The sequence below is a fragment of the Atractosteus spatula genome, chromosome 7 (assembly GCF_055471065.1).
Source record: "Atractosteus spatula isolate fAtrSpa1 chromosome 7, fAtrSpa1.hap1, whole genome shotgun sequence".
NCBI lineage: Eukaryota > Metazoa > Chordata > Actinopteri > Semionotiformes > Lepisosteidae > Atractosteus > Atractosteus spatula.
This window is the reverse complement of record NC_142712.1, coordinates 52550501-52576114: the sequence shown is the minus strand read 5'-3', so window position 1 is coordinate 52576114 and position 25614 is coordinate 52550501. Positions and strand designations below refer to the sequence as shown.

Sequence of the window (25614 nt, the reverse complement as noted above, 5' to 3'; positions counted from 1 at the left end):
AGTATCAATTGCACGCCAGTTTAACCCTTAAGTGGCGCGACATAGTAATGGCCACTAAATTTTAAAAAATCCTCTTAAGAACAGTTACGCTGTGGTGAAACCAGGTAATTAGTTAGCTTAATGGAATATTCACAGATGTGTTAAATGGTCTATTGAAACCTTTGTGCTATGCACCACTACAAGCAACAAATGCAACTTTTTATGAGCAAATAAAACCGCTATATACTGCAAAGTAGTGCATATCTGTTGTGAACAAACAAGTTGTCGCTGGCAATTTCCATACTTTTGAAATGACGGCTTAACAAGGTCCCAGATGCCGACTAGCTGCCCCTCATTCCAAGGTACTGTAGGTAAGGGGGAAAGGTCAAACGGGTCTATTTTAGGTTTTGACAGTAACGCTTCTGTCAAAGGGGAGAAAACAAGACCTTGTTTTGGAGAACTATATTTTATTTAGCTTGTGTGCTGACGGTCAGCCTCAGTAAAGTGTCTGTTCATATCACAGTGAAGACAGAAAACTGACTTACAAGTCTGTTCTCTAAATATGTCCATTCTCTAAATATTTCCTTTATTTGCTGTTTTGGACACGGCTGTTATTCCACAGTTCAACTGCTGTATTACAAAACCTCTTTTTGCTTACGATGTATGAATAAGACCAAAACAACTTTCGTTTTATTTGTTTCGAGGGAAGACAATTTGTACTATACTCACTGTCAGGTTACCGTGAATTGTGACGCTTGTGAAACACGCCTGCTGTCCACTTTACGTTCGCAAAGACCATAAAATCTTGCAATTTAGCCGGTGGGAAGGTGTACTGAACGGAGTATCTGAGTATCAACAGCTATTGTCACTCAGGGTTGTATTGCAGGTTAGGTGCGTGTTTCGGGTACCGCTGTTATTATTTTATCGTTGTTTACAGTATCATATCGGGATCTTCCGGGTAACAGTTTCCATGTATTCAAACGCATCGCAACTTCAGTTGTGCTCATATTTTTTATATTTCATTATCATGTCGAATGTACTGTAATTGGAATCCCAACGGTAAAACTAGATTTACTTCCCCGTCAGTACTTGCCTACTGACTCTGCATGAATCACTGCTTGATTACATTTAGTCACATGGGACGCAGTCAGGTGCTATGACAAGCTAAGAACAAGCATGCTCTCTCTACTGCACCACTGTCTCCTCAGTATTGACAGAGCAATCTTCGCCTCACAAGTACAGTTCGCCGGCTAGGGGGAATCAGTCTAGAAATGGGTCTAGCGAGATGAAGACTCGGAGAAGCCACTTCAGAAAGACAAGTGGACTATTAATATGAACATTAATAATAATGATATAACCTCGCGGTAGTGTTTGTAGTGGGGAGGAAAGTAGATATGAAAAGTGGCTGTAGAATGATTTGAAATAGCTGCTTTTTAAAATAGATATTTTATTTAAGAAGTGTATCGATAAATGACAGTTCGTGGTTTTCAATCAAGGTTTTATTCATATAAAAGAGTTCGGTGTTTTTTAAGGTTTCGGAGTTTTAAGCGAGCTCGTAATAGTTTGTGTTAACTGTTCATTGCGGCGTTTCGAAATGGAGTACCTGTTGCAAGTGAAGGTGGGTTCCCTGGTGGGTTTGCTGCTGCTGACGATGCTGATTGGCTTCATTCCCGCTCGTTTGCAGTGGTTCCGAGATACCAGTGGGACAGGTAAGCGCTCTGATCCTGCCCATATTCTCAAGACACCTTCAATTCCCGAGGCTCACCCCAGAAGTGGGCCTGAGCAAATTCCAGATAATCTGAAAATCAACAGACGTCCCATCGTCTGTTTATCACTTGGTTAAAGCTGAACATTTTTAAAAAACATCGATTTTTGTCAATTGCCAATATTTCGCTGAAGGTACAAAAGGTCAAGAGGACTTTAAGGAGCGAATGATTGAAATTAGGAGCTGCACGTTTTAATAAATTGATGCCGTTCGAACTGTAATAACCATTGAGAATGTACTTTAAAGGGTGTAGTATGTTTCAGATTTGAGTGTTTCGCGGCTGCAATAGGAGCGACTTCTCAGCTTTGTATAACCTCCGAGTGTCGGTTTCAAAACCTCTAGACAAGACAAGATCAAATAGCATTATACAAGCTGAACTGGCACAAATGATAAAAATAACATTAACTTTGGTAAGCGCAGTGGTGACCAGTTTTTTTTTTTTAGCATGAAACTACGCTTCAGAATTTAAGGTTGGAGGAAGGAAGTTCATTTTTATATTGGATTATAAATATCACCACACAGCTATATACATTTTGATCTAGAGTGAATAATTGCCTCTGCTTTACAAAAATAAATGCAAAGGTAGCATGACATGGTTTTAGAGCTGGAGCACATGAGTCCTGGATTTGACTCTGAGCAAGGTACATTCTGTATTGAAAAATATCACAAAACAGGACTCGACCAGTGGCCCAGTGGTTATCATGGGTTCAGTTCCTGGGGTGTTGTCTGCTTGGAGTTTATTGTTCTCCTTGTGTTCGTGTTTCCTCCCACAGTCCAAAGACATACTGGTACTGTAGGTTAATTGGCACCTGGGAAAATTGGCCCTGGTGTGAGTTTGTAGTGTGTCTGTGTGTGTGTATCCAGAGTGTATCCTGCCTTGTGCCTGTGTCTTGCCAGAAAAGGCTTTGGTTTCCCTGCGACCCTCTATTGGATAAAGTGGTTAGAGAATGGATGAATAGAATAACACAAAATGAAAAACAAGACAATCATGGTGTTTCTTTCCCAGTTTAATTTTTGTGGCAAGTATAGAGCAACTGTTGAACACCACAAAAACTACTTAAAGTGTAAAATTTGAGGCCATTTGGTGCAGCAGTATAAGCTTGTAAAGTCCTGTGTATTTTGTGTATGTGAGCTCTAAATGAGGGAGTCACTGTGTTGCTAGAGAGGGGACCGGAAAAACAACTGAAATGACTTTTTGTAAGAACTTTGAGAGAATTACGTAATTAGGCAAAGTAACATCTGATGGGTGTTCTTACATGAAATTTCCATCTGTATTCTTCTGTATTCTCTATGAGCCCAGGTTTCAGTTCTTTATTTCCTTGTTGTCACAATTCTTTATAATTCCCCCAGGTCTTTATATTCTTGGCATTATGGTCTTCATACTAGGATTTGTAGTTCATAATGGCTAAATTCTTAAACATCAGCCTCTAACTCACACAGCCCATTTTGTACTAAACAGTGCCTTGATTTTTATATGCATTTTCATGCTTCTTCCATTACTTATTCCAATATGCAGGTACTGTATGTTTGTGAGTGAACTTGAATGGCAGCATAAGCATAGCTGCAGGCTAAAGCAGCACTGAGAAAGTTTAGTTGTGATTCTAACGTGCACTATAAAAGGGAATCAAGGTCAAATTAGATTCAATTTCTTGAATAATGGCAAGCACACCTCCTCTGTTTGGCTTTGTGTTGTAATCTGATCTTGAACTGTTGTAAGCTACTTTAAGATCAGTTTGTATAGAGCAGTTTTGAAACCAAAACTCAGGTTTTACAGGGCTGAGAAGTAGCTCTTATTACAGTCGCAAGACACAAATCTGAAACGGATACTCCCCCTTTATTGTACTTTCTCAAAGGTTATTACAGTTTGGACGATTTAAATGTTATAAACCATGTTTTGGGTCTCAGTGGTAGTGTATTCTTGTTAGTAACTGTATATTAGTTTGGTGAATCACTCTGCTCTACTCTGCTGTACAGCTGGTATTTCTGTAGTTCTTCAGTGTGCTTCTGAGAGCAGAGGGCAACCATGCACACCAAAGTCAAGTGATCAGCCCCAAGGGTCTATTGTCTGTGGCTTACAGTAGTTGAATTCAGTGCAGGGTCTGCAGGACTATCCATTTTGGAAAAACAGAAGACATTTTTTTTTCCTTTCTGCCTTTTTATTGCTTGAAAAAATACATTGAAACCTGATGCAAAATATATGTGACTAATTATTCTCCAGTAGGTTTTAAATGTTCATCTCATTTTGCGAAGAAACCTGTTACACTTTTATATTAATTTTGGAACCTGAAAACAAAATCCCACCTACTATATCTGCTATATTTTTCTGTTCAGTGAAATAGGAAACTCACTACACTGGATTTATTTTTCTGCTTGATAATGAGATGGGGAAAAAGGAAAACCAAAAATGAATGCATCTCATCAGAATACTTTTTTTAAATTAACTGAATGTTATAGAATATGGTTCTGCATTCTGATTGCTGATGCTCGTCACTTTTTAGACCTCTCATTCTATCCTTTTGATTTTTAGCCTTCTTTTTAATATCAGCATCATATTTCCAGCCACAGGAGTATATTTATCACTAGAAACAAATGAAAAGATTTGAGAAAACAGCAGAAAACAGTTTCATGGTTGATCATTTTGATAGCGCTTTCACGATTCACAAATAAAACATTGTGGGTGGAAAGTAGGATGTGAAGTCATATTTAGCTGTGGAATACTATCCGGTGTAAATCAAATGTGATAAAGGGTTTCTCTCTTCTTGTCCAGTAACACATCGCATGGTTCTGAGCTTTATCAGCTGTTTTGCTGGAGGTGTTTTCCTGTCTGCCTGTCTGTTGGACATCATCCCTGACTACCTCTCAGATATTGGAAAGGAGTTGCAGGCACGCAAATTGGAAGTGAGTGATGCTAATTAATTTCTCACAACCTCAGAAGCTGTGTACTTGCAGTTTTTAATAATTTGCTTGTTTTGTGAAAAATATAACACATTGTATTGTGGTAACTGACCCAAATACTTTCAAAATGGTTAAGATCAATCTTTTCTTGCAGGAAAATAAGTATTTTATTCCATGTTTGTCAGGGACAAGCAAAACTGCGAAGATTTCCCCACCTCTAATACTGTATATTCTTTCATGAAGCGTGAACATCAACTTAATTCTTAAGGCAATTGTGTCTTTTATATTTGACAAATGACATTTATTGTACTGTAATCAGGTAGGTAGCTGCGTCAGCATGCGTAGGCTGCAAAGGAATAATAGGTTTATTCCATGCTGAAAAGAGAAGAAAGAAAACGCAACGTTTCGACTGTGGAGCCTTCTTAAGGTGTGAGTATCTTGATCTCACACCTGAAGAAGGCTCCAAGGCCGAACGTTGTGTTTTCTTTCTTCTCTTTTCAGCATGGAATTAACCTATTACTAGTTCCTTTATTGTAATCAGATTATATTTCTTCCCACAGTCTAACAATCAACCTATTGTTTTATGAAAATATTTTATTTTCAGACAAACTTTCCTCTGGAAGAGTTCATCATCGCTTTGGGCTTCTTCCTCGTGTTGATTCTGGAGAGGCTGGTTTTGAACTTCAGTAGGTGGAGACATGAAGAGACCACACCCCTGATCCCCCCTACAGGACATGCCCATGGGCACCACCCAAATGGGGACCTGGAGAGCAGTGGCCATCACGTGCATGTTGACTTAAATGCACACTCCTCATTCCGTTCCTTCATGCTCTTCCTCTCCCTTTCTCTCCACTCTGTGTTTGAGGGCTTGGCCATCGGGCTGCAGACTACTGAGTCCAAAGTAAGATGAACTAAAGGGCTCTTCCCATTCTTTCCTTCCCAGCTTCTCATAGAGCAGAGTCTAGCTTGAAGCATTTCCTGCATTGCTTTGTAAAACTGAATCGGCTTATGGCAGGTGGTAAGGTGTTTATTTCCACATTTGGAGTTTGATCAGTGCATTACAGGTTCCTAGGTTAATTTGTTAGTCGGGTGCTCTAAGGTGTAGGTGGTGGCAAAATCATGGGCACACACCATGTCAAGTCATCCATATTAAGATGCAAATAGGAAATGGCAGAAGAGACTAGCTTTGTGATTTCTGCAGTATAATAAACAAAGAATAATTGGCAAAAAATATGCAATAATTAAATGTTGGGGAAAAAATCTGAAAGGAAAGCATTGAGAATAAAAAGAGAGCAACAAACAGTATCTCACAAGAAGAGGTAAATGTATGGAAATGTGTTAAGTTGTTGCAAAAGTAATCTCTAATTTTTGTGTTGAATTGAATTCATCCATTCTCTTTTCTGCATGCCCCCTGTCCAGGTTCTCGAGATCTGTGTTGCCATCCTGATTCACAAAAGCATCATCGTCTTCAGCCTGTCGGTGAAATTGGTGCAGAGTGCTGTCAGGCCCCTGTGGGTGGTGGCCTATGTGGTGGTGTTTGCACTGATGTCCCCCTTGGGCATTGCTGTGGGGATCATCGTGATAGAGGCACAGCTGGTGGGCGGTGCTCTGATCCAGGCTGTGTTGGAAGGGCTGGCAGCAGGAACTTTTGTCTACATCACCTTTTTGGAGATCTTGCCACATGAGCTCAACTCGCCTGATTGGCAGCTCCTCAAGGTGTTGTTCATACTGCTGGGGTTCACAACCATGGCTTTGCTCTGCTTCCTGGGCTGAGCCAACATCCCCAGCACGAGGTACAGCCTCCTCTACAAACAGTAAGTCCTGCACTACAACGTGCAGTGCACATCTATTTGTATGCCAGACTCAATTAAATCACCGCTTGGAAAGTCAACATTGCACCAATTCCTTAAGTCAGTAATGGTGGAAACTCACAAATCTTTTTAACAGCAGTTTTTTTTAAACAAGGAACATTTATTTTTATACCTTTTAAATGTAAAGATTAAGATTAGTTATGTTTACTGAACCCTGATGGGTGTATTCCACTTGAAATGACTCCATTTCAGTACACAGGGAGCGAATAAATACAGTAGTTCAGCTAGTACTGGACTGAGCATGTACTAGCTGTCTTCATTCACTGAAGGTCTCTAATGTTTCGATTTTTTTTTAAACCTGTGATTTTATGTATTCTTGAATTATTTACCATACACAAGGAGGAAATAATTTGATGTCATTTGAAATTATAGGAATGCAGGCCAACTCATGGTGCACTCTGCAATGGGAAACTCCACTGGCAAAAATTCCCCCAGGCAGGTCCGGGGAATATTATCTCAATTAAAAAGTCTTCTTTGGTGTGACTAACACTAACTAACTTTGTGAGGTTCTAATTAGGCACTGTCATTGCAAATAACCCCTGGAGCCATTACTAGAGAGAAAGGGCTGCATAACACAACTGAAAGGAAGAGTGAAATCAAAATGGTGATATGTGGACTAAACCTTTAAACATTTGTGTTTGTTGACAACTCTGATCATTGTTGTAAAATTTCATTTACCAGTGTTGGTGACCAGTGATTATTGTCTTTCCTGTGCAATTTATGTTTATTTGAATGTCTTGAGTTCCATGTTTATTTTTTGAACAAGTCTTTACAGTACACCTGTATTTTTAAATAAATTTGTGGCAACATAATGTTGCCCAGAGAGGTATTAATTTGCTAATTTCTGAGTATGAAGTTTCTTTCAAAAACAACAAATATACCCAACTACTGAGTACTCTGTCATTGTCTATGTACAAACTATATACCAGCTCATCTCTGAAACGTCTCTTAAATGTTAATCTGTAAACGGACCAATGCCAGATATTGGAATGTAGTGTATTTTATTTTTCCTTCAAGTGTCATGAAGGAAAGATGTTGTAATCTTCAGGGAGAGGAGAACAAATCGGGGGCATTCCTCAGCAGATACATTTTAGGAGTCATGGAAATTCAGCAAAGCCTGAACTGCAACACAGCAAATTTAAGAACAGAGGAAGTGAAACACTTGACGTGAATGATTGGAGCTGGGCCACAGATCCTATTTGCACTGCCAAAAACTTGCATAGCTTCAAGAATGTTGATTTCACTTTCAGTAAATGTCTGTACAGTCTTAGTTCTCGCTGCTTTTTTGAGTGGATCTTACTTTATCTTATATTAGAGACTAAGGTGAGGAAAAAGTAGCTACAAAAGACCAAGTGGAGTGAAATTCTAAGCACAATTCTTCAGCGTGTCTCCTGACTTCATATTTACATTTCTGTGGTTTGTGGGTGAGGGTAGATGGAGCTGCCGGATTCCAGATCCTGAACCTTACCTGCCACATTCTGCAGCCTCTTGCGCTCATCCAGGTTGTACTGTAGCTGTTCAAGGAGCTCAAAGTATCTGAAAAGTAGGTCCCGGGGCCACGTCACCTTCTCATCCTCTTCCTGCTCCTGCATCACTGCTATATTCTCCTCCACATAAGTCTCCCAGTCTGCAAGGTGACAGAGGTCCTCATTAGTGAACACATGTGAGCACACTGTAGCCTGTACTGCACCTGTAGCAGCACCACATGTGCAGAACATATCTGAATGAATATTACTTTGCTTGTGCCTTTGTGCCTCTGGCTCTAACTGAATGTTTCAATACTCTGTGCAGTTAACCTGTTAGACGGCTTTCCTGGTACCTATTTTTCGTTCAATATGAAAACTCACCCTTTTCTGCCACCATATTTTGTTCAGTCACCCTGCCTTCCTTGTAAATCAGACCTGAGTTGCAAAGTTGCTCTTTGCTGCCTTCTACTGGTAATTCTTTAGCAATGCTGTCAGACCAATGGGGGGAAAAACATCAGAATGGACTAAACGTACTGCAAAATATACTCATTTTCTTCACAATTATCAATTAAAACAATGCTTGAAAACTGTATTTTATTGGTACTCAGATGATATACTTGCATGTATCATACATATTATTCAGTCAACATTTTACCTAATATCGTACCCATCTGTGCCTTTTGACTGGCTCATCCTCCTGTAGAGAAAATAATAAGGCATGTTATTGTTAGTGGTCTATTGGTTATACTTCTTAATTGGTATATAGCAAACTGTATAGACATGATAAAGTTAAGGTCATAAATACCAAGACAGATGTGGGTGTTTGCTGTACTAGGACTGTTACAATCCGAGCTCTGTACGAAACTGGTCTGCTTGCATGCTCTGCAACATACCTCTCTAAACACGTGTCTCTGAATACACCTACTTCTGATCTTACCTATTGATGATTTGTGCTTTGAAGAGGTCTGCCTTGTGCTGGATTTCAATCTGCTGCACCTCCCGGGAGAGGTCATTCCGAATCACCTGGAAATTGTTAACTTGAAAGGAAAACAGGAAATCCAGATAAATGAGTGCAAGAGTTATTTTTCTAGAGCAGGGGAAAAACCTGAAAGACACCTGTGCCTTTTTCCAAGATGTTACCTACCCATAATTCCTACAAATATATTTCTGAAGATGAAGGAGCCAATGAGCAACCAGAGAATTATGTAGAGGCCACTGGTGGCTTGATCCAGCTCCTCCACCTTCCTGGTGTCCTGCAGCAGAGCGTACCAGTGATCCATTGTGAAGAGGATAAAAAGGGTAATGAAGGTATTGGGGATATCCCTGCAGTCACAAGGGAGAAGAAACACTTGGTTCTCTGTAGATTTAGCCCCTGAATACCTGCATTACTTTATATACTGCAACCTAGTAATCTGACTACTTCTTAGTTCTGACATGCTTACTTACTGTAAATACAATAAAGGCTATAAAAAATGCAACATCATTTTTACTCTACAGCAAAAGTATCTCAACAACCACTACTGGAAAGGAGTTTGGGTTAAATCCATTATCATGGATCCTGTATTACAAAGATAAATGCTTCAGTCATTTATGTCCGTGAATACTATAGTTACCTATTTTATTTTTAAGGTGGGTAGCTGCGTCAGCATGCGTAGGCTGCAAAGGAACAAGTAATAGGTTTATTCCATGCTGAAAAAAAGAAGAAAGAGAACACAACGTTTCGGCCGTGGTGCCTTCTTCAGGTGTGAGGTGTGAGCTCACACCTGAAGAAGGCTCCACGGCCGAAACGTTGTGTTCTCTTTCTTCTTTTTTTCAGCATGGAATAAACCTATTACTTGTTATTTTATTTTTAAGCTACTCATGAGAACTACTGCAATAAACTTTTAGCAGAAGAAATTTTATCCTGCAGTGTGTGTATATGAGGAGACAGGAGGCCAGTTGACACAGGCCAGTATTTTCGGCTGGCAGCCCCGGACACTCACTTGAAGTTCTGATTATATACCAGGTCAGGTCTGTCAGAGCGAGTGTAGCTCTGGAAGAAGATGACCCCTGCCACAGCAAAGATATAAGCAAACACCAGAAGCAGCAGGAAGATGAAAGTCATTGCCTAGAAGAAAACATGAGCAAAGGTTTGCTGTCACTCAGAAAGAGGACATGACGATTGAAATACTATATGGGAATATTTAGAGCGAAATACAAGTTATATAAGTAAATGTGCATTTTGTCCAGCTAATAATGCTGATTAAGTCCATACAGTAAGTGTAGGTAAGAGCTGACTAAAAAGCTAAGCTAAAACTATTGTGTAGTCTATGACATTTAGAAGACTTCTGTAACACAGAACTTACAGTATTTATATTAATAATAACTACTTCCTAATAATTGTGGATTTGTCTCAAAAAAAGGGTTTGTAAAAATGCTGTAGATGGAATGCTGTAGGTTGTCTTCACAACCACCTTCATGATTCTAAGCAGTTTTGCTCCAGTCATGGATAGTACAAATTGCATTATTGCATAATTCAAACAGTTTTGCAAATTGGAAGGACAACAGATTTGACAAGAGACATGTAACAGGTGTACTGTATGGTGGCGGTGTTGTGATATTACAAGTGCTATCTAGCAACATTAAAATGTTTCATTCTTTGCAGACTTTGAAAGTACCTGCACATGGAAAATTAGTTTACACAGTCATTTTAACACAGGAACTGCGCGCATAAGAGAGTATTTTACATCTGTATGATACGATTATACCTATATTAGATCTCCTTGGCACATGTAAGATTTTCAGTACATATTGCTAAGCCCTACCTTAAATGCTTTGGAGATGGCCAGAACAATGAGCCGGACTTGCCGGAATTTGGAAACCATTTTCAGTGAGCGGAGGATCCGGAATATCCGGATCAGCTTCACAAAACCTAAGTCAGAGGAATCATCTCCTTGGTGTGCCTTTATAAGCTCAGGAAGAATTGACTAAGAGAGAAAACAAATTCTATAAACATAGCACTCAAGAGTCCAAGGGAATATTGTACCTAACTTAGGGAAGTTATTTTTTGTTAGATAGAAACTGCTAACCTTGTCTACAAGAACTCCTTCTGAGATTCAATACTTGTACACACACAATACTGCAGCAAATGATTGACACAGAGTCAGCACAAACCTATTGACTTAGAGTATGCTTTATGTCTTTAATATTGATATCACCCCCACATCATTCAATTGGAAGGGTGATTGCAACATTTGATTAGTATTAATAGCAATGTATCCTTGTCAAATTACAAATGATTTAATTAAAGATTTTAGTTTCTCACCAATGTTGTAACAACAAAATCAAAGATGTTCCATGTGCTTTTCCAGAACCGGAAAAAATCATCAATCCACTTGAGCAGGATCTCAAGCAGGAAGATGGTCAGGATACTCCAGTCCAGCATCTCCAGGATTAGCTTCAGAATCTCCATTTTTGGGTCCATGTTGTCAAATACCTCTGGAAGAGGAGGAGAGTAAGGATCAAAAAATTTAAGATACTGCAAAATTATCAATATTTTATAAATGTTTAACACAGCAATGGCCTTGAGATATACTGTACATTAGCAACACATAAATATCTGCTGATTTGATTTATCTTGCTTTGTAGCAACAAGCTCTGAGTGGATTGAATAGCTTGAATAACAGACTGTATTAACTAGATCCAATTGGATCTTATTTGAGTGACTTTGAGGGGCTTAAAATAATCATCTGCTCTCCTTTGTGTGTTGCAGGAGTGGACTTGGTATACTGGACATTTCTTATTGAAGTGCAGAATGGAAAGAGATTAACCTGTGTAAAACAGATCATACCTGCCTGAATGCCCAATACAATGGTGTTCAGAATGATCAAAAAAAGAACGGAATTTGCAAACATATCACCTAGAAAAATCCCCATGAAGGAAAACAGAGGATGTCTTTAATAATTGCACAGATGCAATTAGCTTTATAATCATAAGCCTCATTTAAAGCAATGACTTAAACATGACATACTGCATATAATTAATGTAGAAATTATGCTGGCATTTACTTATTAAAAAAGGAAACCAAACTTGAAGCTTACATGGAAACAAGGACCAGAGTAAGCAATGCTTAATGTTCTTCTATCTTTTGTCCTTACTTTAGAAAGAGCAGAAAAGGGAGAGTAAGATTCAAATTGGCAAGAAGGAAAATGGGTTGTCATTTGGTAATATGGCCAGAAAAGACTTACAGCATTTAAAAAGTAATTAAACACAGTCTATTAAAGGCAAGGTTGCACACTGGCATCTATAGAGTTGAGGACAAAGGATACTCTCCAGGACCCAGTGAGCCCACATGTTCAAGGGGGGGTAGCAAGCACAGCGATTCTTCAGTCGGCTGCGCCGGCGGTGCTCCTCAGTGATGATGTCGTTCCTTAGGGGAGAGACCTCGAAACGCACCAGCTGATGGGACTCCTTCGCCATCAACATGTTGAACACTGTGTTATCTGCAAATTAGAAAAAAGCTGGAGACATTCGCCATTGTTTTAGCCCATTACAGCCCCATTGCAGAAACAGTGCGTAAATATGTCCCACTGTTGAAAAGCTTGTCTTGCAAGACACTGAAAAGTCATCTTTCCCAGCTTTTTACTGTAGTGTGAAACTTCCTATTTCCTTCTTTAGATTTGGATGGGAGTCTAAAATGAACAAACACATGAAACGTCCACTTTAAGTACTGGTGGAACACATGTATCCCCGTCATTGGCTCATCTGTGTTTACCTAAAAGTTGAAAGTCCTACGGATTAGGGACTTCCTACAAAGTAGTAGCTTTATAACAGCCAGATTGAGAAATTTAAAGAAGAACAAGGATGTAGGCTATGTGACACTTGATTTCTGATTTTTATTCTATTCTAAAATACATCTGTATCTCTCAAGATAGTCACCTGATTTTATACTCAAATTTAAAGAAGACATGATTTTGGCTAAATAAAAAGTATTAGCTTAGTTTCCTCAGTTTATTATATTTTGCAATGTTGAAGAACTACTTAAAATGAAAATCACAAAATACATACCAGATAAACCTGATTACCAGCAAATAGTTCCTGTTACAGTATCAGGTTTGGCAAGAAAACAGAGCAACAGTGCAAACATGCAATTCAAAGGTCTTTGTATCCTCAATATGTTCCTTGAAATAAATGGCTTATTGTTCAGGCTTTTGTGTTATTGAAATACAAAAATCCAAATAAGTCAAAAACAGGGTTGAGATAAGTCCAATTAAAACGTTTCTGTTTTAATTTGGCTTTTTTTCTATTTGGGGGGAAAAAAGTGGTTTTGTCTTAATATACTTATCAATCTACTTTGCCAGGCACCTATAAGTATAAAGTAATAGGTTTATTCCATGCTGAAAAGAAAAGAAAGAAAACACAACGTTTCGGCCATGGAGCCTCCTTCAGGTGTGAGCTCACACCTGACACTTCACCTCACACCTGAAGAAGGCTCCACGGCCGAAACGTTGTGTTCTCTTTCTACTCTTTTCAGCTTGGAATGAACCTATTGCTTGTTCCTTTGCAGCCTACGCATGCTGATGCAGCTACCCACCTGAACTACTTATAAGTATCTATGCGTAGGGCTAATATAATCAGACATGGGATGAATGGGTGGCAGACTGTACCTAGTACATCCTTGGTGCTATATTTGGGGGTCCCGCATACCTCCCCCTGTAAGTGGTCTAGCAGGTAGAAGCTCTGGATGAGTTTGGCACGAACTATCTCAGCCCGGGGCAGGACCTTTTCCTGGGCTGGCCGGCTCTTCTGTTCAGGGAGACTGTGAACTAAGGGGGGCTCCTGCAAAGATGACAGTCACACTACTGATTCAAAGAATGATTTCTTTTATTTAGTCAGGGGGCTCCACAAAATACTGTTCTTAAACGCAGTTTTAAACACAATATTACTTTTTACACAACATATGATAAAAAATTGACGTATTTGTAAACCCATTTCTCCTTCAGATATTTTATATCAACACTGCATTTCAACCGCCTTTGACATTTTTATTTATACGTATTTTACATATATTGTATATCAATGCTGTTGTTAACATATACATATATAAAATGCTTTAATATTTCGTACATAGACTTTATTTTTAATATAACTTTACCTGCGTCCCCATTTCCTTTACTGGTCAGGGGTCAGGGCTGGTTTTCTTTACTATACTGAAGCATCCATCACCTGAAGTGCATCTCCTTCGCGCGAAACTGGAGATTTATAGAAGCTGAAAATCCTCGTCACAATGGGGAGTTCACCAACATTCTGTGATATCACAATCAATGAAGTCCCTACATAAATTGTGTAATCAAACTGGGCTCTGTTTAAAAGACAGGTTAAAAACACGCTAGAAAAAAATTCACCATAAGTCCGCCATTCCAATACAACACTTTCTAAGAGGAAGATGCCTGGCGTTGACGTTTCAGCGTTTTCCTGTGAGCACCCTCTTATCACAGACAGCCCTTCGGCGCGGAAATAGTTAAATCTTGCAACTCGCGTGTGCTCTGCGCTGATTGGATCTTTGGGAGGAGTGACGCTGTTAAAAATCCAATGGTGAGGTGCCACACTTTGGTTGCTTTGGGAAGCCCCGGTATCGAACATCCTTTCAGTGCAAAATCCTTCCTTTTCTTATTTGGGCATTGTTAGCAGCGTTGGGCCTGAGCTCGGTTTTGGTGTTGCACAGTTTAAAACACACTAGCTGCACAGAGCGGAGGCGATAAGGTTTTTCTTTTTGTTGTTGTAGTTTTATTTGAAAAAAAAAACAACAATAACGTCTGTGAGACTCCTCCTAGGATAAAACCGAGCAATGCTGAAATTGTTTTTGTTAGGTTTTCTCGCCGTGGCTGCAAGTGCCAGTGATGTGCTAGAGTTCACCGATGACGATTTTGAGAGCAGAATTGCAGACCATGAACTGATTCTGGTGGAGTTCTTTGCGCCTTGGTGAGTTGTTTTTTTTATTCTCAGAATAGCTCGGGAAACAAATTGGCTGTCCCATGGGAATTCGTATTTGCATAGATCAGATGTTTCTTTTGCTGATGAGTGGATACGCATTGCTCGATTAATTTACCTATGGGAGCGCGACATGTTCTGTCCAACTTAATTTGAGTATACGAAACTAACGTTTACATGTTGACTCTTACGTTAACGGTTTCAGTTTTGAAAGACGCCTACTTTAAATGGGCAAGAAATCACTTTCGATTTTCACACCCCACACTAGACGGTTAATTAATAAAACTGGTAAAAGGCCTCGTTTTATTTTTAAATAACTGTAGCCATTTACTTCATTGTGCACAAGCTATCGTAACATGCGGATATATTGGCAGATTTAAAAACGGTTCATTCACTAAAACTAAAATGTTCATACACGGAAGCGCATAGATGTAAGAAACTTACATCCGGTTCTCTTCAACTCCTGGGTAAGAAATAAGGTTTCCAGAAGATACGCCTTCCATCTGGGGGATTTGGAGTAGACTTTGCACCTTGAATCGGGCGATGCGTGAATAATGTCAGAGTAAAAATCTCCCGGGACACTGCATGACGCTGGAATTGGCTAAATTACATAATGTATTGCATACTGTAAAATTAAAAGACGTTTTCGTGAAAGTCTTTAAAGACTAGTGCTCATCACGTTACTCAACGTCTCGTCTGCTTTCAGAAAGTAAATTAATCGAGTTCAGATTGCCCAGGACCGGTATATTTTAACTACGACAGTAAAGAGAGGGGTGAATTAAAGTAATCCTAAAATCAGCTGTATTATAACAGACTTGATGAGTCCAAGAGTGAAGACTTCCGTATTTGTTTAGATTTCAACATGCAGCTCCAGAGTTACTTTATCAAAACTTGTGAAAACTGACAAAAAAAATAGCACTTACTGATTGCCAACTGGCTGAGCACAATTTACACTTCTTCCGAGTGAATGTGTAGCCCTCTATGAGGGAGATAAAAAAATCGCACTGTCTCAAAATTAAAATATCGTCTTTATGGGGGGAAAACTAGTCTAAGGTGCCTCTGTCGGTCAACTAATATATCGAACAGTACGTATTTCGTGGTTGCCTTAACTTGAAAATGATAGCCTGCTCTACCGTCAGGAAAAAAACGCTATGTTACGCTAAACTTAAAACTTTGAAATGAATGGTCGCGCTTTTTTTTGTCCAAACGTCACTAAATGGAGACCTTGAGAACTACAGCTCCCATGGTTGCCGTGGGTTCAGGTTAAGGTTGCTAGGAAAGCGGAGATTTCCGCCTTACTGTTGTCAGGTCATGATAGGCTTGCAGAGTTTGGGTGTCGTCTTGTGATTGGCTGATGAGATGAGGTGGACAGTTAAGCATGCGGTTTTCTGCTGCGGGGTTTGGTAGGATAATAGGCACCGGAGCCTGACATTTCAGCTTCGTGAGCTCTTTAGTGTCTTATACTGATAGGGCGTTAACAGCATTGTCATGTTAAAGGCGGTGTCCACATTCCCATTTGTCCTCCAGTGTAACTTTTTCTTAGTCAGTACACTTCATCCACAGCCTTCACCCATAACTTGTGACATCTCTATGGTACTTTACATCCCAAAGGTTGTTATAGTGCCTTATGTAAGAAGTAAGCTCCATTAGCTTTTCTTTTAAATTAAGGCTGTTATTCCCTTGGTGTGGCAGAGAAAGACCATTTAAATATAAACTGTTGCAGATGCCCCTGTCCTCCTCCTCCTCCTCCTCCTCCTCCTCCTCCACCTCTTCCGCGGACCTGAGTAAAAGACCTTTGCTTTGCAGGTGTGGTCACTGTAAACGCCTGGCCCCTGAATATGAGTCTGCTGCAACGCGTCTCAAAGGCATCGTCCCTCTGGCAAAGGTACAGCTGCTTCCAATATAGGCTGCATTGTGGTTCCTTTTAAAAAACTTTTTAATAGGTTTTAATGCGTAGGAAGAAAAAGACAATTGTAGGTTCTGATGAACAGGTATGTACACGCAAATACGGGTTGTATTGCTCTGAGAGGAAAGACGTGTAATGAATTCGGTTAGCGGTTATGATTACAGGTAGGCCCTAATGGCCGAGAAGAATAAGTGAATGAGAGAGGGCTTTGTTCTGTTTAAAGAAAAGTGGGCTTTACTGTAGGCTCAAATTCAATACCCACTGTTGATTCTAAACCCAATTCTGATAGAAGGTGTGTGACTTCTGAGATTTAAGATCCAGTTGTATCATCAATTCCCCCTCACTTTTGTTATTAAAAATCACACAGGAGAAATAAAATCAGAAAATGAATAACCACCACCACCACCAGCTCCTTGAACCTGAACTTTATTGTCATGTAACCGGTACATGTACTGGTACAATGGAATTTTTGCTTCCTTATTCATTTCTGATAGTCTGGGAATCCATACTCTGATTTTTTTCAGCCCTTTATTTGCCTACTCCTCTGAGTGGGTGAGACATTTTGATGCACATTGGGGGGGGTGAGGTGGGATTAGAGGTGCTAAATCTTGTTTTAGCCTGCAGAATTTGTGGGTTGGTTTCATGTTTTCCCTCTGGCAATCGCAACTATTGGGGACAGCCAGAGAGCGTTTTGACAGATAGGAAGTTGTTTACACTGTTAATAATGCCTGGTGACCTTGGGCCTTCTCCAGTAAATGCATCATGTGCTGTTAAAGCCTTGTGCAAGGTACTGTTTCGAGCTTGTTCTGGTGAAATGCTCAGCTGTGTAGATTTGATACAAATTAATCTTTCAGATAAGAGTAAAATAGTAAACGCATAAATCAGTAATGTCGAGAGGGGCATTTATATCCATAAAATGTAGAATACACTCCTTAATTTCAGATTTTTTTTCAGTATGCTACACCTTTGTGTACAAAATGCTGACTCATTGAGGGGAAAAAAATGGAAGTGATTAAGTGGTCTTAATCTTTTGATTAAAACCAGTGAAAGTGATGGTCACTGCTGTTTCTCTAGGTTGACTGTACCGCAAATTCCAATGTGTGTAACAAGTTTGGGGTGAGTGGATACCCCACACTGAAGATCTTCAGAGGTGGAGAGGAATCTGGTGCATATGATGGGCCCCGCACAGCAGGTATTTTTGTTTGATCTTCTGTTCCATTAGAAGGATCTTGCTAGTCTGCTGGGTGGAAACCAGTAGACACCGCCGTCCAGCAGAGTTGTGAAGGCTTTCTGAGTGAATTGGTATTGACTCTGACTCCTGTGATGCTCTGCTTTTCCAGATGGGATTGTGAGTCACTTGAAAAAGCAGGCTGGCCCAGCTTCAGTGGAGATCAAGACTGTAGAGGAGTTTGAAAAGTTCATTGGAGACCGTGATGCTAGCGTTATAGGTAAGTTTGTTGGTGAGGTGATCAGTGTAGTGATGCATTTTACTGCCAAGTGTTTAATTATAATTGTAAGTGTATTTCTGACTAACTGGTTTTATGAACTTATTTGCAGTGATAAGTGAAACCTTGACTATAAGGCCCTTTCTTGATGCATGGGTTTTTTTATAGGTTAAAATTAGTGCTTGGGTAAAGGTGACTCAGGACAGTACTTTCCTTGCTGACCTCTGTCCGTTTTTCTCCAGGTTTCTTTGCTGATGGTGGCAGCACAACTCAGGCCGAGTTCCTGAAGTCCGCTAGCGCCCTGCGAGAGTCCTATCGCTTTGCACACACCAATTCTGAGGAACTGCTTCAGAAACATGGCATTGATGGAGAGTAGGTATCTCTGGGCTGCATCTTGCACAGCTTCTGTATCTGCTTCTCAGCTCTGAATTACACCTTCAGGAGTGTCTCGATTCTTTAATATAGAATGTGACGGAAACTATTTTCGGAGAGAGAAAACCCCAAAATGTGGTAAAATGGCTGATTATATTAAGGACTGGGGCCTTTCTACACTTCTAGAATCCTGCCTGAGATTTTCTTTGATCTTCAACTTGATTTTTTTCTAAGTTCATGCTGACCATCATAGATGTCCTAATGTCTTGTTAGTAAAAACAAAAGTCAGCCAGATGAGGATTCTTCATAGTACACTGATCATTTTAACTCTGGTGGCTGTTTCTGATAACATCGTAGTAAAGTTTCAATCCAAGGTAACCTTATAAACAACTTGTTCTTCATCTGTATTAAATCTACTATCATCTAACAAAGGCAAGGCCTCCCAGATCTCAGCTAGTAACCACCATAACCTTAGTATGTGAAATATCGTTTTCTGCTCTAGTACATAGTGTGACAAAGGGAATGGCCAATTTGAATGGTATTTATATTCCAGGGGAATTGTTCTCTTCCGGCCACCACGCCTGAGCAACAAGTTTGAGGAGAGCAGCGTGAAATACAGCGAAGACAAATACACCAGCGGGAAAATCAAGAAGTTCATTCAGGATAATATGTAAGTTTTTTTTTTTTAGTTGGTGTTGGAGTACTTTATTCAGACATAGCCCATTTTAGCCTTTTTTTAACAAAGCACTTAAATGTAACAGCTGATTTCCATGAAATAGTACAGAGTGCTGCAGCACTTTTAGAGCTTTCTGCTCTTTTGAAAGAATTGGCACAGATCAGGACATTTAACACTTGGATAACTTCTGTGCTGCTGTGAAGCATTAGAGGACAGTGTTTTATAGGCTGCATATTGTCATGTTTGAGCCCTGAAGGTTTTGAACAGCAGGTCACACTCTGCCCATTCTTATAGTTTGGGAATCTGCCCGCACATGACTGAGGATAATAAGGACCAGCTGAAGGGCAAGGACCTCCTGGTGGCTTACTTTGATGTGGATTACGAGAAGAACCCCAAGGGCACCAACTACTGGAGGAACAGGTATGCTATAGGACCTGGCCTGCTTAATTGAGGAGTAGAAGGGAGTTCTTTATGCAGTTGTAGAGTGAGACTGGGGCACTCCTCATCCTGATTCCGACATCTCCTTTTTTGTGCAGAGTGATGAAAGTGGCCAAAAGTTTCCTGGATCAAGGAAAGAAGCTGAGCTTTGCTGTAGCCAGCAAGAACTCCTTCAGCCATGAAATCTCCGAGTTCGGACTGGACAGCAGCAGTGGCGAGTTGCCGGTTGTTGGCATTCGAACTGCCAAGGGGGATAAATACGTTATGCAGGAGGAATTCTCGTGAGTATCCCTAATGAGGCTTCCTGCAATGTTGTGTGCAGTACTGCTCAGATGAGAAATAGTCATTAGTTTTACTTTATTTAATAGTCGTATAAAATGACTTTTGACTTTGGTTCCTGTGAGGACAGTATTTGGAGTAAAATGAAATGGATGGAATACTAGGCTGACAAGCTACAGTAGTGTCTTATGCTGACATTAACATGTTTTGTGTTGCTGTGCAGACGTGATGGCAAAGCACTGGAGCGATTCCTGCAGGATTATTTTGATGGCAAACTGAAACGTTACCTCAAGTCTGAGCCAGTGCCCGAGAGCAATGATGGTCCAGTCAAGGTGAGGTTGCAGCCAGTTTACAGCTGGAATTCTTGGAAAGATGACATTCTTTGTTATATAGCAAGATATTGAGAAGTCTGTTCTCTACGTTGCCTAAAACACTGGGCTTTCTAACTAGTTCTAAAGTCTTGCAGCAGACTCCTAAGCTCCCCGTTCCCTGCTGATTTCACTATTGTAATTTCCTCGCACGACTTAAATGCTGTTATGTTCCTCACAGGTGTTGGTAGCTGAGAACTTTGAGGAAATTGTGAATGATGACAGTAAGGATGTTCTGATTGAGTTTTATGCTCCTTGGTGTGGACACTGCAAGAGTCTGGAACCCAAATACAAGGAGCTGGGTGAGAAGGTGAGGGGTTTGCTTACTTTTTGAGGTTCTGCACAGATAATGTATATTACAGGCAGGTTATCCAGCTGTAGAAATGCATCTTATCTGTTACTTTGCTGAACTGACCCCATAGTTTAGGAACTACATTATCAAGTTGGCGATTATGCCGGCATCGCACTGCACATCTTTTCCTAGGATTTTCAGTCGTAGCCTTTATTTATGTAATCGTAAGAAAGTCACTGAGTTGTAGAGAGTCGCAGTGTGTGCCCGTTACCATCAGTTGTGTCGTGTGACACCCTCAGCGACTCAGTCATAGCGCTCTTAACAACCCCTATGACTCTCTGCGACTTGCTACTTGCGACTTGCTACAGTAAATTCAAACTAGTCGTAGGGATGGGCAGTGAGCCAGATGTGTACTTGTGAAATAATGTGCCAATTATATTGGATGAACATTTTATATTATAAAATGAACATGTTTATTTGTGGGAAAACAGTGCCTGTGTTACATTTTTCAAGATGTTTGTTTACTTTCATGCGGTGCTCCACATTGCTTGGCTGCCAAAGTGAGGTGACCTCACAGTACTTTCACAGCGCAATACGAGATTTGGAAACGTGATGAAAAGTCGTGAGGGAATCGTGTAATTTGTCACCCCCTGCGATTCCTAGACATAATTTGACACCCTCTAGGACAGAAAAGGCAGCGACATTCAGCAACTGCAGGCGTTAAATTTGACATGCTCTCCAACCAGAAGTCATGTTGAGTCATATAGTTTGACGCCGGCTTTAGGAGTGTGATTGGACAGTAAACCAACAAGAGAATGGAGATACCAAAGGACTGTTATATAAAGGAGCTTCTTTTGACATTTGAAATGTGAAAGGTAAATAAAGTGTCTCAGACTGAAATCACTTCTGCTTTCTTTCCAAGTAGATTCCTTTTCAGTTTTGCTTTTGGTTTAGTACATTAACTCAAGAGAACTGATAGCTGGCATGTGTTGTTGTAGCTCTGTTTAAGTTAAATATTGACTTGTAAAATAAGGATACAATCTTAAAACTCCTGTTTTTATTGTACACCCTAGTGATTTGAATAGATTCTTAAGAGATTGGTTAAGAGATTCTCATGAAATACAGAGAGAAACATGAGTTATCACAGACTATTAAAATTTATTAAGACTTATTTTGGTGGTCTATACCTGTACATAAGCAGTCATATTCATGAACATGCTTTAAAATAAAGCATCTTCTTAAATACTTTGAATGTGCTGGGAAGCATTACATTTTTTGTCTTATTCTGCTGCCAAAAAGTCAATTGTACTTTAGCAGTTAAGTTTTAAAATGTGATTTTAATACACTAAAAAAAGCAATAAATACGTTTGGAGCCAATACTCATTGGGTGTATTTAATACTGATACTGTTTATATTGTTAATAGATATCATGTCTTTTGCATCAGATACTTCACAAATTAAACTACCAATGAAGCGGTCGCAGAAAAGAAGCAAGGGATTTTGCCTGTTAGTGTTTATCCTTTAAAAATGGGCAGTACTTAACACTTGATTAAAAAAAGTATATAAAGTGGAGAAAATGTATGGGTATTGCAAAGGAATCTTGATTTTGTCTAAAGTTATTAACACAGTGTACTCTACAAAATGCATTCTTCATATCAGATATGCTTTTCATTCAGCTGACATTGAGAATAACTTTTTTTACTGTATGGCGAAGCACCAATAGTAATGCTTAATTGACAAGTTCATTTCTTTAACTTAAGGGACAATGTTAAAATAGTCATGTCTCTGTTCTGGGTAGTGTGGCTATATCCTAATAGTTTATTACGAAATATGAATGCCAATAACTTCTGGTCCCATTTTCATAATCTTGCTAGAACTACCCTTAATAGGAACAAACAATACCCCCATGTTATTGCCAAATGACAAGAACTTACAATTTCTACCGTGCTTGGGGAAAAAAAATAGAAATATATCTTTGGGGGATTTGGATGGCTGGGGTAGAGCCAGCCAGTCAGTCAGTCATGATTTAGATTGGGACTGTAGAAAAGAAATTCTCTTAGTCAGGTTTGCTGAGAAAGGTGCAGTGAGTTTATGTATGTATGAATACAGGAATTGCTCAGCCACAGGAGTGGAGGAGTGGCAATTCAAAGTACCAGCTGGAACTCTTCCCATTTATATAGACTAGCAGTTACAAAAACAAGCGCAAAAAGAAATAGTTCACATATTTGTGCAGCAAAGCAAAGATATTGCAGGACAAAGACAGCTTATTTACAACTCCAGACATCCACTACTAGTCCTTGAACATTATTTTTAAGTCCAGCGAATTTCCGTCCTGTATAATTGTATCTGTTGCTTGGGTTACTCCTCAGGCAGTTTTTCTGCCCAGAAAGCCAAGAACTACAATGTGCTCTTAACCCTTTCCTTCATGCCCAAATGAGGCATAGGAATAATGCAAATTTTTAGAAACTCTCTATTCAGAGGTGACTTCTGTAAAACAAAAAGCTTAGTACCAGTTTAGAGACGGGCTTTCAGGTTTGCCGCTTAAGTTGGGAAATTTTTCTCATCCACAGCTGAGCGATGACCCCAACATTGTAATTGCCAAGATGGACGCCACTGCTAATGATGTGCCCTCTCCATATGAAGTCAGGGGGTAAGGATATTTTTCAGATGAGAATTGAATTAATGATTTGGTTTCATCACTTAAGCAGCTTGTAAAAGTTAACGGATTAACTGCTTGTGTTCTAAAATGAGCATTTGAACTTTTCTATTTATAAGCCCCATGTTTCTAAGACTTGGATGTGGCATAGAGGCATTAAAAGTTTATACTACTCACTTTCATCATCAAGTCATATGATTTCCCCCTCTTCTGTTTCAGATTCCCAACCATTTACTTCTCTCCTGCCGGGAAAAAACAGAGCCCAAAGAAATATGAGGTTTGTGCCAACTGTAAACTTGGTGTCCATTTAGTTTTTTTTCAATGTACTTGACAAGTAAAGTAAACCAGTTTTTAGTTGGGATTTATAGCTGAGTGTGCAACAATTACTCAATCCCAAGATTTAAATGGCAGATGAGGACATGAGTCTCATACACACTATTTAAAAGTATAAGATCTTGCTCGTTTTGAGTGATGTGGTGATGGGAGGGCAATTGGAATGCAAGTCAAATGCGTTTTGCTTTATACCTTCTGACACAGCAGTTCTCACTGTCAATGGTGTTACTTACAGGGAGGCCGTGAGGTCAGCGACTTCATTAGCTACCTGAAGAAAGAGGCATCCAATCCCCTAGTTATCCAAGAGGAAGAGAAGAAATCCAAGAAGAAGAAAAGCGAATTGTAAACCATGACGAGATTTTCATGCAAGGAAATGTAATGGGGAATTGTTTTTAAAATTCAATATTTAGAGTATCAAAGAACGACCTGATCCAAGTGATGATGTACCTATCTGGGACAAGCTGCTCTGGGAACATGGAGGAAGGTCGTCTGAGAGAATGTCTCTCCTGAATGGCTCAAAGTGGACACAATTCTCCCCTCCCCACTTTCTTGATCTCATTCCTTTGCTAGATGCACTTACTGTTTGAGACCCATCCCAAACACGGCTGGCAGTTTTTGTTTTGTTGGGGGGGAAAAAATAGTTCTGGGGATTTTTTTTAATTTTATTTTGTACCACTTTTTTTTGTACATCTGGAAGAACTTAAAATAAAGTCCCATAAAACAAACCTCTTTTTGCTTTACTTCAGCAGCATAAACTTCAGATTTGGGGTGAACTGTAGAATTTCCTCTCTATATTGCTTTATAATTTATCTGAAAATGTAAAATTAATTTCTATCAAATACATTCTACTAATGTCAGTTTTTTTTTCTTTGGAGGAAGTGTTTGAGTGCTGTATATTGAATGTTTTTCTTTAAACTTTCTGAATGCAAATTTTAAAAGCAAGCAGTGCCAGGTATACACTGATGCATATATCCAAATCTATAGCACATGTACAGCCAGAATTGTGACTCCACACATCAGGGAACAAGCTATCCTGGGTAATGGTTAATTGAACGTAGTCTAGAATTGAATGTTATTTACTCAAGGCTCATATCGTTAACCTAAAGGGTTTGTTATACATCGTTACTTTCCATTAAATTGAAATTACAGGTGTAGTAAGACTTGTGGAATTGCTGTAACGTAAAGTGAAGGCAAATCTGTATGCAAAAAATTGTAATGTGCTACACAGCCTTGTTTAGGAATAAATTTTGGAGTTCTAAAGTGGTGGTGTTGTAGTAAACAGTTCTTGGTCTACAAGATGAGAAGAAACGTTGTCAGTGCTGATGTTTATCTTTAGCCCTAATGCCTTAATCTTTTCTTACGCTAAATTTTAAAGCAAATTCTTCAATTAAAATAGTTTTCGTTGGGTGATAACGTGGTCAGATAGTAGAAGCTTCTTAAAAGCAGTAGTAAAACCCTGCATTCTAAGCGATTGATGTGAACTTTGCCCTTAAGAACACAAACTATTTTATGTATTATTACTATTATTATTTAATACTATTAATGCAATGCCCCAGTAATCGAATTTGCCGTACTTTTCGAAACATCGTTATGCGATTGGTGGAATTTGGGGCAACAAATGCACGGAAAACCATGCATTACCGATCAACTGTATGTATCTTTACATCTAGGCAGCTATGCCTACAGTAACTGGAGTATTTTCTGGCAAAGGTAGCATGAAATTTCCTTGACAGGATATGACGATACATTGATATCCGCACCTCCTTTTAACAATGAAACGCCAGAAGCGTCCTGGGGTCTACCAATTTTACAATCCGTAACAAGAAAATGTACCTGGAATTATGGTTCGGGTTTTGGAATAGGGAGAGACATATTTTGCTTTTAATTAATTATACGATAGCCAT

At 39.5% G+C, this 25614-nt stretch overlaps 3 protein-coding genes across 4 annotated transcripts; 2 read left to right on the top strand and 1 right to left on the bottom strand.

Moving 5' to 3' along the window:
• Positions 1-1024: 1024 nt before the first annotated feature.
• slc39a1 (solute carrier family 39 member 1) lies at positions 1025-7339 on the top strand. 2 transcript variants are annotated; one of them, XM_088920932.1, is made up of 5 exons: positions 1025-1688; positions 4512-4642; positions 5244-5540; positions 6059-6453; positions 6883-7339. In XM_088920932.1, exons 1-4 carry the CDS (start codon positions 1574-1576, stop codon positions 6410-6412), a joined length of 897 nt encoding a protein of 298 aa, XP_088777058.1. In that variant the 5' UTR covers positions 1025-1573; the 3' UTR covers positions 6413-6453; positions 6883-7339. The 2 variants fall into 2 exon arrangements, with proteins under 2 accessions (XP_088777058.1, XP_088777057.1); XM_088920931.1 differs by having other exon boundaries at positions 6059-7339.
• A 505-nt stretch (positions 7340-7844) lies between these two features.
• On the bottom strand, positions 7845-14121 carry LOC148831415 (cation channel sperm-associated protein 2-like). Its single transcript, XM_088920930.1, has 12 exons — positions 14110-14121; positions 13622-13793; positions 12284-12457; positions 11806-11874; positions 11281-11453; positions 10781-10942; positions 9959-10083; positions 9121-9299; positions 8914-9013; positions 8632-8673; positions 8358-8464; positions 7845-8137 (listed from the first exon to the last, which is right to left on the bottom strand). The coding sequence occupies exons 1-12, from the start codon at positions 14119-14121 to the stop codon at positions 7914-7916; spliced, it is 1539 nt and encodes a 512-aa protein (XP_088777056.1). The 3' UTR covers positions 7845-7913.
• Positions 14122-14551: 430 nt separating this feature from the next.
• pdia3 (protein disulfide isomerase family A, member 3) lies at positions 14552-24435 on the top strand. The gene is made up of 13 exons (XM_088922331.1): positions 14552-14936; positions 16752-16830; positions 17926-18043; positions 18192-18299; positions 18539-18668; positions 19222-19338; positions 19639-19764; positions 19881-20063; positions 20285-20393; positions 20611-20739; positions 23292-23371; positions 23597-23654; positions 23946-24435. The coding sequence occupies exons 1-13, from the start codon at positions 14803-14805 to the stop codon at positions 24054-24056; spliced, it is 1482 nt and encodes a 493-aa protein (XP_088778457.1). The 5' UTR covers positions 14552-14802; the 3' UTR covers positions 24057-24435.
• The last annotated feature ends 1179 nt before the right edge of the window (positions 24436-25614 follow it).